Source organism: Ascidiella aspersa, chromosome 8 (assembly GCF_963924565.1).
Source record: "Ascidiella aspersa chromosome 8, kaAscAspe10.2, whole genome shotgun sequence".
Classification (NCBI taxonomy): Eukaryota; Metazoa; Chordata; class Ascidiacea; order Phlebobranchia; family Ascidiidae; genus Ascidiella; species Ascidiella aspersa.
In genome coordinates, this window is record NC_139454.1 from 2,957,617 (window position 1) to 2,970,906 (window position 13,290).

At 36.0% G+C, this 13,290-nt stretch overlaps 1 protein-coding gene across 1 annotated transcript; it reads right to left on the reverse strand.

The window, feature by feature from the left end:
- Nucleotides 1–18: 18 nt before the first annotated feature.
- Nucleotides 19–11,113, reverse strand: LOC146135165 (cocaine esterase-like). The gene is made up of 14 exons (XM_083395694.1): nt 10,991–11,113; nt 9,570–9,707; nt 8,644–8,901; nt 8,199–8,333; nt 7,275–7,388; nt 6,746–6,876; nt 6,224–6,344; nt 5,441–5,633; nt 4,728–4,889; nt 3,684–3,809; nt 2,468–2,662; nt 1,698–1,905; nt 897–997; nt 19–64 (listed from the first exon to the last, which is right to left on the reverse strand). The coding sequence occupies exons 1-14, from the start codon at nt 11,040–11,042 to the stop codon at nt 19–21; spliced, it is 1,980 nt and encodes a 659-aa protein (XP_083251820.1). The 5' UTR covers nt 11,043–11,113.
- Nucleotides 11,114–13,290: the final 2,177 nt, after the last annotated feature.

The window sequence follows — 13,290 nt, forward strand, 5'->3', positions numbered from 1 at the left end:
TATACACAAATAAACTGTTCAAGATTGTCGACATGCTCGACCCTCGTCAGCAAGTTTCTTGTAGCTGTGGAAATAAACGAAAATGATAAGTTTTTTGCATCTTATAGACGTATAGATTTGCGTGTGTTTATTTTTGTTTTACACTTTATACTGTATTTTGTTTCTTCAAAGAAACAAAATTTTGTTTTATACTTTATACTGTATTTTGTTTCTTCAAAATTTTGTTTTATACTTTATACTGTATTTTGTTCCTGCTGCTTTTAAAACATTTATCGCTTTACTGCTTTGCCAGTCTATATAATAAGAAACCGTTTAAAACCGACGTAAAATCTTTATTTTTAAATTGTTGACGTACGATTAAAATTAAGTGAATCAGGTTTCCAATCCTAAAACTGAAAAGGTTGCCCAATAACTGTTAACCAAGTCAAAAACTTAATTTGACATTAATGTGACATAACCATTTCAACCAATATATTGTATAAATATTCCTGGTTTAATTAAAATTATCTTAAAATTTTAAAAGAGGCGAAATATTTTTTTATCTAAGTTTATTAATTAGATGATTATCATTGTTAAACGAATGAAATATGAACAAATATCCAACAAATTTGTATTGCGCTTTATAAAATTGTTAATAACTCTAGTTTAAATATTTTAGATTGCCGACATCGCTTTAACTGTTTACCATACTCATTCGGAAATGTTCCTAAATAATTAAATCAGTGAGTATAGTCTGTGGGCCGTAGTTTACAGTTAAGTTTTGCTTTTGCCATAAGGGGGTTAAACTTTTGGCAGTTGAAATCGCTTTAAATTTTGATATTGAATGGGAAACTCGTTTCAGTTGACCAAACCAGGGCAATATAAAAGACTCCAAGTTTGAGTTAGAACAGGCTTACTTGACAAACTGGGCTTTCCATTTGCGATAGTCGGCCAGCCAACCCGTGTAGTCACTCTTCCACTTGTTGTACTCGGCCAGGTCCGCACATGGCTTTTGCACCTGAGCAAAAATATCTTTAAAAGCGTGGGTCCTGAAATTTCCGATTGACAAAAGCAAAGCATACGTATGATAACTATAGGGATGTCCGAGACCAACATTTTATTCCTATACCGATATTCCATATTTTGAACTAAAAGTATCGCGATCGTATACCGAATGACGTCATTACTATGAGCAAACAAGCAATATAGAGATAATTATTAAGTTCAAAGGCATTTTTTCTCAGTATTAAGACGAAATGGTTAGTTCGAATTAAGTTATTAACTCAGAACTAGACGGGATCGATTTGTTTTGCTGGACTCGGGACTCGAGTAAGACCGCGTAAAACTACCAGAGTCCGGAGTCCGACGTGCGCATGCGCAGTACCAAACTTCGAAACTGATAAGGCCGTAAACTGTATAAAATATAAAGATGGAGTAGCATATGGTGGAAATTGTCCAACCACATATTGTGTGCGGTTGAATGTTATGACACCCCTATAAGTTAATTGTTGAATATCCCCCTTTTTTAAGTTACATAAATTAGCGAAATAATGGCTTTTGAGTCACAACCGGAGGACTCGGGTATATTTATTTGGTCGGAGTCGAACTGGGTTTTACTTTTTGACCGGATTTGAACTCAGGTTTATTTGTTTGGTTCAAGTCGGACTCGGGTTGTTTTCACCAACTTCGCATCCTTAATGATAGCGATGTGTTCTTACCGACTGTGAACTGGCCACTGCCTCGCTTGTCGGACACGCTTCGTTGCTTGCTGTGTACGGAACCATGACCTCCCACAGGTCACGTGACCTTGCAAAGACGCGATTCTTCATGTCGATGACGTCATTTTCAATGTCTAACAAGTTCATCAGGTTGGAGTCGTATTCGTCCCAAACAAAGGACCGGTTACCAGATGGTTGGTTTGGGTTTCTAAATGTAAATGGTATTAAACAGACAGAAACAGACATAAACAGACATAAACAGACATAAACAGACATAAACAGACATAAACAGACATAAACAGACAGAAACAGACAGAAACAGACAGAAACAGACAGAAACAGACAGAAACAGACAGAAACAGACAGAAACAGACAGAAACAGACAGAAACAGACAGAAACAGACAGAAACAGACAGAAACAGACAGAAACAGACAGAAACAGACAGAAACAGACAGAAACAGACAGAAACAGACAGAAACAGACAGAAACAGACAGAAACAGACAGAAACAGACAGAAACAGACAGAAACAGACAGAAACAGACAGAAACAGACAGAAGAAGTCACAAACCGACAGAAAGAGACACAAACAGATAGAGACAAAGCGGCAGAGATAAACTAAAACCAAACGTCAAAACTAAAAATAATGTACAACTTTAATGTACAAAACTGACAAAATAAAATCAAACAAACCAATATAATTTACAATAAATTAAAAAACTAAACCCAAACGACCATAAAATGGAAAAAAGGTTGACAGACAAAACCTACCCGGTTTTGACGAAGTTCCCAATGAGTTCCATCATGTTAAAGCTGATCTTGGTATCTTTTGGGTTGGTGGGGAATATGGAAGGGGCTCCAAAAAGAAAGGTGGCCACATCAGAGTGCATCGTTCTCCCGTATAAGTAAGCTGGCCGGGGAAGAATAAAGTTGTTCTGCACTTCATGGTTGAGGCGGAACATGTATCTTTAGCCACAAAGAGACTGTTAGGTGTAAAGATATTTTTTGTTTTAAACTAGTTTGAAACGAAGAATGATGTTAGGCTATTTAACTTACGAATGCGATTTTCTAACGTTTGTCAGTGACTCTTGCGCAAACACGCCAACAAATGTACAAAAACATCATTTCTTTCAATAACGCTTTGCTTAAAATAGTAATATTTGTTAAAACGTTAATCCTATTCTAAAAAGAAATATTGACATAATGAATATTATGGGCAACAAAAAAATACCCGCCGTTTTTTAAGTATCATTTATTTAACGGGTTCCTTTGAGTTTACAAAGAAACAGCATCTCATAAAAGCAGGGATTTTAGCTTCGTAAAACAAAATTATATTTTACCGGCACGTAGTTTTGGAATGTTTAGGTTCACCTTTTGACAAGGGCTGCGGAGTTGGTTAAAAACGATCGGATTCCGACTCCGACCGAAAAAAATAAACTCGAGTCTGACTCCCTAGTCCAGAGTTAGGCTCCGACTATACAGCAATTGCTTAATTAAAATAAGGTGGATATACAGGTATTTACCAAACGAAGGGGTCATATGACCTATCCAGCCACAATACATATTTGAAGAACATTCAAGCATATGCTCACTTTTAAAATAACTTTGCGGCCTAATTAGGTTTGAACTTGCTACTGCGCATGTGCACGTAAGACTCGGATTTTGGATAGTCAAACGTTCTCTTACTTAAATACCGAGTCTTGAGTCCGGTTCCAGCGAAATAAACTGACTTTGACTTCGCAGAATATTTACAATATTTAAAATATTAATTTATTTTAATCTAGCACATGCAAAAAACAAGTGCAACATTATTACTAACTTTTTTTCAAGGCATGTGAGCTAAGGTCAGTGACCTAGAGTAAAGCTGACTGGGTAAGTTACCTCGAGTGAACTTCTTAAGGTCAGTGACCTTGAGTAAACCTGATAAGGCCAGTGACCTTGAGTGAACATCTTGAAGCTCAGATAATTTTACGATTCCTTAACTTACGTTGTTACGTTTCGTTTAAGTAGAGCTTCAGCGAACATAGTGGCTGGGACGTTGAATTGTTCATCCCCAACCATGGTTAGTATTGCCATGATCTCAGCATTTCGCTCCCTCAGTTCGTCGTGCTGCCTGGTGTGGACAACAAAAGAAAAGTTTATTCGTTTTTAAAGAAAGGTTTGACAAAAAACATAAAAGTACGTTTGAAGTCGCAGTAAGCATATCAAAGCCCAAGTTGGCACCATTTTGTGAAGGTTTCGAATACCTCTTTTAAGAAAACGGTTTGAGTTTGTAGTTGGACTAGCATTATATATGGTTGGAGGTTGCATTAAGACTTAGCAAGAATATTAAAGCCCATATAGAAGTAGGTCGCATTTAATGAGAGTTTCAAATAACTCTTTTTCATTTTTAACATACTCTAAAGAGTTATTCGAAATGTTCAAAACCCAACCTACTTCTGTATGGGCTTTGATATTCTTACAAAATCTTAATGCAATCTACGGCCATAATGCTCCTATATTTTAAGTGTTTCCAAAAAACACAGGTCATCATTTAGGCATGTTAGTACATATTTCAATAAAAACAAAGTAGTCAATTCTAATAGCAGGTCTATAGCTACTTGAACTTAAAAATGTAAGTTAGTTAATTAAACATTTTTTTTAAATTATTTACTGTAAAATGCTTTTAAATCGTTAGTTTTGGAAATTTTATATTTGACCAGTTAGATCATAGGCTAAAATAAAAGGTTTACTCACACTGAAGTTCATCTAAAATTGTAAAAATGAACATTTCAAAGTGATGTAGCTTGATAATAAATTGCAAAGCCACAAAGGACGAGTAGATCGACATAATGTTGATTAAGACGTTTCTATACGAACTTTATCTTAATATGATGTCAATTTACTCGATCTTCTTTGCTTTGCAATTCGTTACCAAGCCACATTGCAGATACGTGCATAATGTACCCATGCAAGTAATGTGGTACACGATTTTGAAAACTAAAAAGGGTCAGTTAAGTGACAACTGAGGGTCAGTTAAGTGACAACTGACTTGTAATTAAATTGCAGCAGCTTTGAAACTCCGTCTAGTTGCCTTGTTGTAAGTTTACGACGTCCCAGCAGAAGTTTGACGACTTGAGTGAAGTTGTAGATTTCTTCGATGCCGTACTGAGATGATCCTTCAACGTCAGCCAAGCCGATCATTACTTTGTATCTAAAGATAACAGCAACAAAAATGTTTATCAGGAAAATCGGTAAGGCAAAAAATACTGAATTTTTGGGTTGATAAATTAGTCATCAACAGCAACCCATACTCATTATATTTAGTCTAAATTAAAAAAAAAATCTTAAATATGTTTAATGTCATAATAAAAGTTCATGAGTGATATCAGTCTACAAACTTAGATCCTCGGATTAATGTCGTTACTAAGACTTGCCAAAAATAAACTGTTGAAGTATAGAATATGAGTTTGAATCTTATTTTACTCAAGATTATATTCTAGTCTTACCAAACGCCAATCGTTTGGTACTGAATAAATTTGCCAGGTTTACTTGTGCATGATTTGTATTCTTAAACCAGTTGTTCTAAACCTTTTATGAGCATGGACCGCTTCTAATGATTCTCAACACTTTGTGGCTCTCCTTTGTCACAAAATTCAATCTTTCTCAGTTAAACTAAAAAAAAACGCTTTTGCATATTCCTAAATACAATAAAAATGTGTTTAACCACTACAACACAAGTCATCCAAGAAAACTTCTCCTCACTGGCCGAGGTTAGTCGCCCAGCTCTCATAATCCTCCAGCGCTCCCGGAAGAAATTCTTCTCCGTGAGAGAAGTCGATAGCTCCGGAGAGGAAACCGCTCGATATGATCTTCCTCGTAACTGCAACAATCTCCTCCTCCGACTTTGACCGAAGACATTCAAGCTCGTTGGAGGAAGAATTGCATTCGGTCATGTCTGTTGAAAATAAGTCTATAATTTAACTTTGATTATTTTGAATGGTGTAACTAGTGGTTGTTTTAATGTTAGGATTTGATTACTCCTGATACAGACATCGCAGCTATTTCATTTAAGTACTAAATGCTAGTTTCCGCAGGCTGTAGTTGAAAAATAATAAAAAACACTGGTGGTAATAGTGATACGAGCAAAGAATAACGATGAAATACAATTACTGCTTGTTGCGTTGGATTTTTGTTCTAGTGTTTCGGCATTTCTAAGTATGGTCGCTAATAAATCTACTGTAGTCAAATTTACTTAAAATTATTTTAAGTTTATATGAAGCTATACCTATTTTGCGTGGTTTAGTAATCTTAGGAGGATCAACTTAAATCCTAAATGTGTATTGTTATGGCTACTATTTGATTTTAGTGTAATTTTGGCGATTTCAATATGCTGTCACTAATGCCAGATATATTAATGCTCGGAAATGTGTTTTCAGATAAAAAAATATTATTCTAAGCGTTACTAAACATAATATTCTTTAAAAAAAAACATAAAAATATAAAAAAATAGAGTAGTTTTAATTGTAACATAATACCACTTCTCACCTAAAACTTTCTCGTAAACCTTTTTTCGTTCCTGGTCGTTCTTCGGAACGTTTAATCTCGGAAAACCACTTAGCATTGCGACTTGTTGGAAAAGAGAGGCATTATTCCAGGGGGAAAGAATCTGAGAAAAGTTTAAAAATTAAAGCCAGAAAGAAAGGTAGATTTTATTTTATTTGATTTCAATTTATTTATTTATTTTAATATTACATACATTTGTTTTTTATTAAGCTAAGAATTTGAGCTTCGCAAATTGATATCATGAGTAACATTTAGCACAAGAGATAACGAAAACTAAATGAAAAGTTCGTTAAAGATATTTTAAAAACCCGGGGATATTTTCCTAATGTATAATATTAATAAAGGTCTGGATAATTTAAAACGTACCACCTTATTTCAGGCAACAGTTCACTTATTGGCTAAACACGTTTTACAGTAATATACAAAAAGTATAAATCAACGTTTATCAGAGTGCGTCGATAACACTGACAACACAATTTACTTAAAAATGGAGTTTGTTGTCACCTGAGCCCCGATGCTTCGTGATCCAGCCGAATGCCCCACCAGGGTGATCGCGTCCGGGTTCCCACCGAACTTACGGATGTTCTTTTTTACCCACTGAATAGCAAGACGTTGGTCCCACAGACCGTAGTTACCTGGCAAAGCAAATGAAACTGTGTAAATTTGTATGTATTCCATGTTGAGCAAGTGATTTAGCTTTGTGAAACCTGTTGTTTTACATTTAAGATTGTTTTAACGATAATCCAGTTACTATCGATGCATAACACAGCAATCTTAAAAGTTGAATTATGACTTTACTTGCGCCCTAAGTCAGGCATAAATAAGATGTCGTTACAGCTAAACAAAATTAGCTTAAAACTAACTCTAGCTGCCTGTGGAATTATCAATAAACTTCAATTTCGTTTTCGAAAAACGTTGTTTTATCACAATTTACGAAATTGGTTTGGGAAACATGATTATGAAAACTTAATATTGTATTTGTGAAACATTTACATAAACTTTAAAAAGTTTTAATTAAAATTCCTTTCATTACCTTTGACTTGTTGGTTTCCTGAAGAGAGGAACCCAAACAATCCCAAGCGGTAGTTCATCGTTACGACAATAGTCTGAGTTTGTCGGGCAAGGATTCTGGATTCATACCGAGATCCTATGAAATCAAATTGATTTTGGAAAAAAACTGAATCAAATTTTGGTTTGTTTTATACGAAAAGTTTCTATTTTAAACAGTTATGCAAAATTATGCATGGCAAAGTTTAACAAAGTATATTTAATCTAAATATTTTGCGAAAAATAAAAGTCATAAGAAATTGGTGTTAGTAAAATTAGAAAAAGTAAAAAAAACTTTTGGTAGTGATTTCCAATATGTTATGCACTGCTACAGTATTCTTTTACAAATTTACAAAGAAAACTTAAAGCGGCTTGCTAAAAAATCCTCTCTGCTAATAAATTATAGTCTAGTTCAGTGGTTCCTAACCTTTACGGCTTGTGGCACCACTACAATAATTTCCGTTAGGTAATTCACTATGTCTCAATAAACGGAAAAAAATCATTTATTGTACTCAAATCGTACACAAAGCGTTGTCAAAAGCTTAGCAATTAGGGAAAAAAACGATCCTAAAATATCCTGAAATATGTTTTGGCACCATTGAGCTTTAGAAATAGCACTATAGGGCGCCGCAGCACCCCGGTTAGAAACCACTGATCTAGTTAGAAATTCTGTATTTTGTCGGAAGCGAATGCGGCTCCTGATTAGTACTATGGTTCAAATTGAGCCAGCGGTGTGGCTAACGGGGAGCGGGGGGGTATACATGTCCCCGGGCACCAAGGTACAGGGGCAAAAAATAAGGCTTTCAAATGCCCAATTTTATAGTTTGCCCCCGGGCGCAAAAAACCCTGGCTATGCCTCTGAATTAATCTTAGACAAAGTCACAACTTCAATGTCAAGTTTGTTTCTCACCTGATCCCATTCGAAGCGATCCGCCATGAATGAAGAGGAGTACCGGAAGTGACGTATTTGGTCCCGCAGCATCTGGAGCGAAGATGTTGAGAGTGAGACAATCCTCATTGAAGAAATGAGGAGTCGCCAGATATTCTGAAAGAAGCAAAAGGAAAGGAATTAATTCAAATAACCCATTTAATCAGTAATACGTAATTAAAACCTTATTTAACTGTAATCATTGGTATTGTCTTTCAGGTCAAATAATCTAAGTCTATTGTTTATTCAAAGTTACAGCTATTTAAGAAATATACACCTATGCAGGCATTTCTACACAGCCTAGGACTAGGTATAATAGGTCCAAACAAACTCGACTTTCAGACAGTTAGCCCATCTAAATTTTGCCCTGGTACAATCTCTTCAAGTGCCGATTACAGGTTCAATATTAAGTAGAACAACCCCCTACCTGGGGTGTCTTGGGGGCAGCGGTAACCCACAGCACTTGCGTCCCTTACTCCGACCCACCCGGGATGTGGGACCGGTTTCTGGAACCTTAGGAACCCCAGAGGGGGCAGGGCGTAGGGGATCGCGTAAAACGTGTTCACCCCCATTTGGGAAACCCCCCTCAGCCCCTCTTTTTCTATTGTTGTGTTCGGGAAGCCGAGAAGACGCATCATTGTGACGTAATCTTGTTTCTGGAACAGCGCGCCGATCACAAATGGGTCTGCAAAAAAACGTGGTGAAAAATGTGTGCTTACTATTGCTTATTTGAAGCCATCACTTGATAGTATGTGTGCATTTCTTTTTTAATTTTTTTAATTTTTTTTTAAATTATTGATAATTTTGAGATTTTGAAATCATAGAAACTCTTTAAAGGTGCGTTTTTTCGTAACTAAAACTTATACTTTGGAACACTATATACGGATCTGTTCATAAGTTTAATCGTGAAAATAACGGCCCATTAGAAAAAACATTAGAAATTGCCGAAACGTTTGAAAATAAAGCATGTCGCTTTTAACGTCTATTTGGGCCGTTATTTTCACCATTAAAACTTATACTGAAAGTATAATTTTATCTGACTAATAGTTATACTGATTCATTTGTTTATTCAGATATACTGTCGATGCCTTTGCTAGCGAAGTATATAGATATACATATATATATATATATATACGCAGTACATATATTTTAAGATGTGTCTTACCTCAACTGCTAGCTTTGCTAAAGTATTCTGCTGTTACTGATCAGGAATTAAGGTCGACATTTATCTTGAAAGGTTCAGGGTGATTTCTATTGTCACATATTCAGCTCTATACGTGCCTATTCTTGCTATCAGTTACACACGATCAGTAGATCAGTAATAAATTTACGAAACACTTTTTACTGACTTACTTGGTCTAGGAGGCGGCGGGGTGCAAAGTTGGCAGGACATGGGACATTTTTCACGTTCGGACTCTTTTAGATAGGAACAGTCGGGCACAGATTTCACCAAAGCTTCACAGAAGGCTTCATCCTTGCACGTTTGCGCAACTAGAAACAAAAATAAGAACATAAACTTACCTTTTGATTTAAGACTTGATGCGTTATTAAAGGGGAGTAGGCTAGTCGGCTTTTCTCATATATATTTGATAAAGTATCGAGTTGAGCTGCCTAAAATATTAACTGTAACAATCTATTCAATGAAACATTCACACATATGTGTGTTAATAGCTGAGATCTAGCTCGCTGCAGGCTAGTTGTTTTAGTCTGCCCTGCTTGCATCATAGATCAACAGACTCGGTGAGTCTGCGATGGCTTTCGGTGTACTGTAACAATCTAAACATCATTTCAGTCAACTTAACTGCGGTTTGTCAAAGATGGAATTTTATGCCATAATGGACTATAGGTATGTCCGACACCATCTAATTCTAATCGACGCCGATTTCCGATACCAAGTGGTAGCATCGGTACTCGTCCGATACTAGGGTGGTATCGGTGCTGGTCCGATAGCAAATTAACATACGAATTTCAGCCATGATTTGCGGTACAACCAAGCAATTTCTGCTTTGAAATGGAAGTTTATCGAAACGTAGTAGATTGACAACTGCAGGTCACTAAACTACCAACGCAAAAGATAATGTTTACCTAATAACCTGGAACAAATTACTTTTGAACGTTTCATTATAATCATTTTGCTTGTTGAACATAATAATGACGTCATTTTGTATCGAATCCTCATACGTTTTGCTCAAAATATCGGGTATCGGTACCGGACTAATCTGTCAAGTATCGGAAATCTTCATCAGGAATGACAGAAGCCAAAGTAAACATCCCTAAATCATAGACACACAACTACCCCGAAATCTGGCCCGATAATAATGATGAACTCACCATGTTGTAATTTCAAGTCAAAGCAAACTGCTAGGACCCGCAGGAAAAATTGGATTGTTCAATTTGATACAACAAAATCGTAAAAAGCGCATAAAATGTATTCAACATTGCTTTGACTGAAACTTTAGTCATTTTAAAATAACTTGTTTACAACATTGACTAAAAGTAAAAACAATATGTGGAGCGCGTGGCACCCTAAGGAATGGTTTCTTTCACGGTTAAGAACTACTGATATAAATTTAAACAACCAACGAATAATGCTTGATAAGAAAAAATTAACAGTTTTGTGGTGATAATATCAATGAAGGTCGATTACTTAAATAAAAACGATAGTTCAAGGCCATTAAGCCAAATTGCCCTAAAGCATCCACATTAAAGGTTTGTATATTATTTTAAGATGATACACTTCCCATAGTAAAGGTTTACAAAAAGATAACACTTACCTGTGGTTTGAAGGACGAACATCAAAGCAAAGGCAGCACCGACAAGAATCATTCTATGCCTAATTATACTGTACACTTCGAGTTGGCAAATTTCGCTGTACAGCCAACGACAAATGCTTAGCACGCTAGGATCTGTTTTTAGAGTTCTTGGCAAAATCGAGTTGGCAAAGCAGGTGGACTTGCCTGGGGTTATGCGGCTTGTAACGCAAAACCTGTGTGACTGAATCGTGTTTTATCGGTGTAAGTTATCACGCAAAATGTTGCCTAAAACATCTCCACACAACCACGGTTGGCACGTTTGTGCTTTATTGCAGCGTCATACTAAAAACACTATTGTGAAAATGATAAAAAGTCTACCTTCGTTGGCTGTTTAGACCTTTAACGAAAGCTAGTTATTGTTTTAACCCGCCGTAATAAATAGGCTTACCTCATGTGTGTTTTGGTAAACACCAAATGGCCTAAATTAGTAATTTAACTATAGTTAAGCGTTTATAAAGGGTAATCAAGATTGGCCACGGACATTAATAAGCGCATACTACAGGTTAACTTTTTTTTAACTTGGGGTAGAGATGTCGCAATAAAACATAACGTTTTTTATTCTTTTTTTTTCGCTGTTACTGCGACAATAGATTTCTACCAATGTAAAAGTGGAAATCTATTCAACCTAATTCTGTGTTTCCTAAGTTCTTACACCTTCGATGTATTCCGATGTTCGTGATCTTTTAAACAGTTTTCATGAAACTAATTAAAACGATGTTTCCATAAAAAATGAATTCGACGACAAAACGTTTAAACGAGGTTACAGCGGCTTCGGGGATGCAATGAAACAAATCGATCCAAATTCCTTTAACACAGGGGTTCTTAAACTTTTTGTTACCGCAGACCCCAAAAATTTTTTTGGCTTTCCATGAACCCCGGTAGACAAGAAATGCTCCAAAATGACGTCATAAATTGACGTCACAATACAACAAATAGACTTCATGACCCGTGCAAAGCCGTTAATTTTTAATTAAAGTGTTTTTTTTTTTTTTAAAAAGTATACACTAGTTCTTTAGTTAGGCCTTCATGGACCCCCTAAAACTAGTTCACGGACCCCCAAGGGTTCCATGGACCCCAGTTTAAGAACCCTTGCTTTAACAAAACTCTTACATTTACTTAGAGCCTGAGATGCAACCTATAGGAAGGTTTTAGTAGCCTATTTTATTCACTTTATAAGTGTTCCCTTCGCAATCTTAAGCCGTAAGGCATCTATGGTGAAATGGTCTTTGATAGCGCAAATAAAGTGATGAATAATTACAATTTTAAATATTCCAACCATAAGATAACTTTAATTATTCTGTACTACACCAGTCTATCTCTAGTAACTAGCAATTATAGCTGCCTAAAGAAATTCAGCGATATATACTTGGTTGTTATAGCTATTTACTAGGACACGCCACAAAATCCTCTTCAGAACTGCTGGAAAACCACTAAACTCACCAAGGCTTGGTTGTTATACAGGGAACTTATACTAACCACGCAATTACCTCAAACAGTAAACTATTTCATTAAGCACAGAAATGAAAGTCAGTCTACAAAATCTTCTGGGAATTGTCTGTGAGGAAGTTTTGGCTGCAAAACCAAAGGAAACGTCCTCATTTATACTCCAGGGAATTGACTTACAAACTGAGCGCAGTTATAACCTCTTTATTCTAATATTACAGGTTTGCAAAATAACAAATATTCGCGACACACCTAAAGTTGGTTTAAAAAGGCTGCTTTCTGCAGCAAACAACATTAAAACTATAGGTTCTGTCGTTGCCATCCAGTCGGCTACATCCATTTCGTCAATTCAAAGTGATCTATTTTGTTTAAGCAGTGATATATTTTTGTTTAAAAGCAATTCCATATTCACAGAGAAGACTTAAATGTTAAGATTATTCTTTGATTTTCGAGCAACTGCCCAAATCCATGATTTTTTTGCGGAAAATTATGCTTAAAAAAAAACAAGTCGGAAAATCTGTGAGCTGCTGATATCAATTGGATTAATTCAACTTCTAAAGTTGTTAGAAGCGAACTCGTGACTTGACTTAAGTTCACTGAGGTTTTTAAGCATTTTTAAGCAGCTGGCTAAAGTTGTCAAAACAAGCTCATATAAAAGCAGCTTCAAAGCGACAGCCGTAGTCCACTCTATTTGGTATCGATTTCAGTGGAGATCATTATTGTGGGGATTTCGTTAGCAGTGAAGATCTAGGCTACATTAAAATAAGGAAACAAATGGACGATCTTCCTTCATGGCTTTTCCGATTCCAACTGGGATA

Excerpts from the sequence above, each read along its gene's own strand:
- LOC146135165 (XM_083395694.1), bottom strand. The coding sequence starts at position 11,042 with ATGATTCTTGTCGGTGCTGCCTTTGCTTTGATGTTCGTCCTTCAAACC. Across the intron at positions 8,902-9,569 it reads CCCGCCGCCTCCTAGACCAA|ACCCATTTGTGATCGGCGCG; the intron begins GTAAGTCAGTAA and ends GTTTTTTTGCAG. Across the intron at positions 6,345-6,745 it reads CACGAAGCATCGGGGCTCAG|ATTCTTTCCCCCTGGAATAA; the intron begins GTGACAACAAAC and ends AACTTTTCTCAG.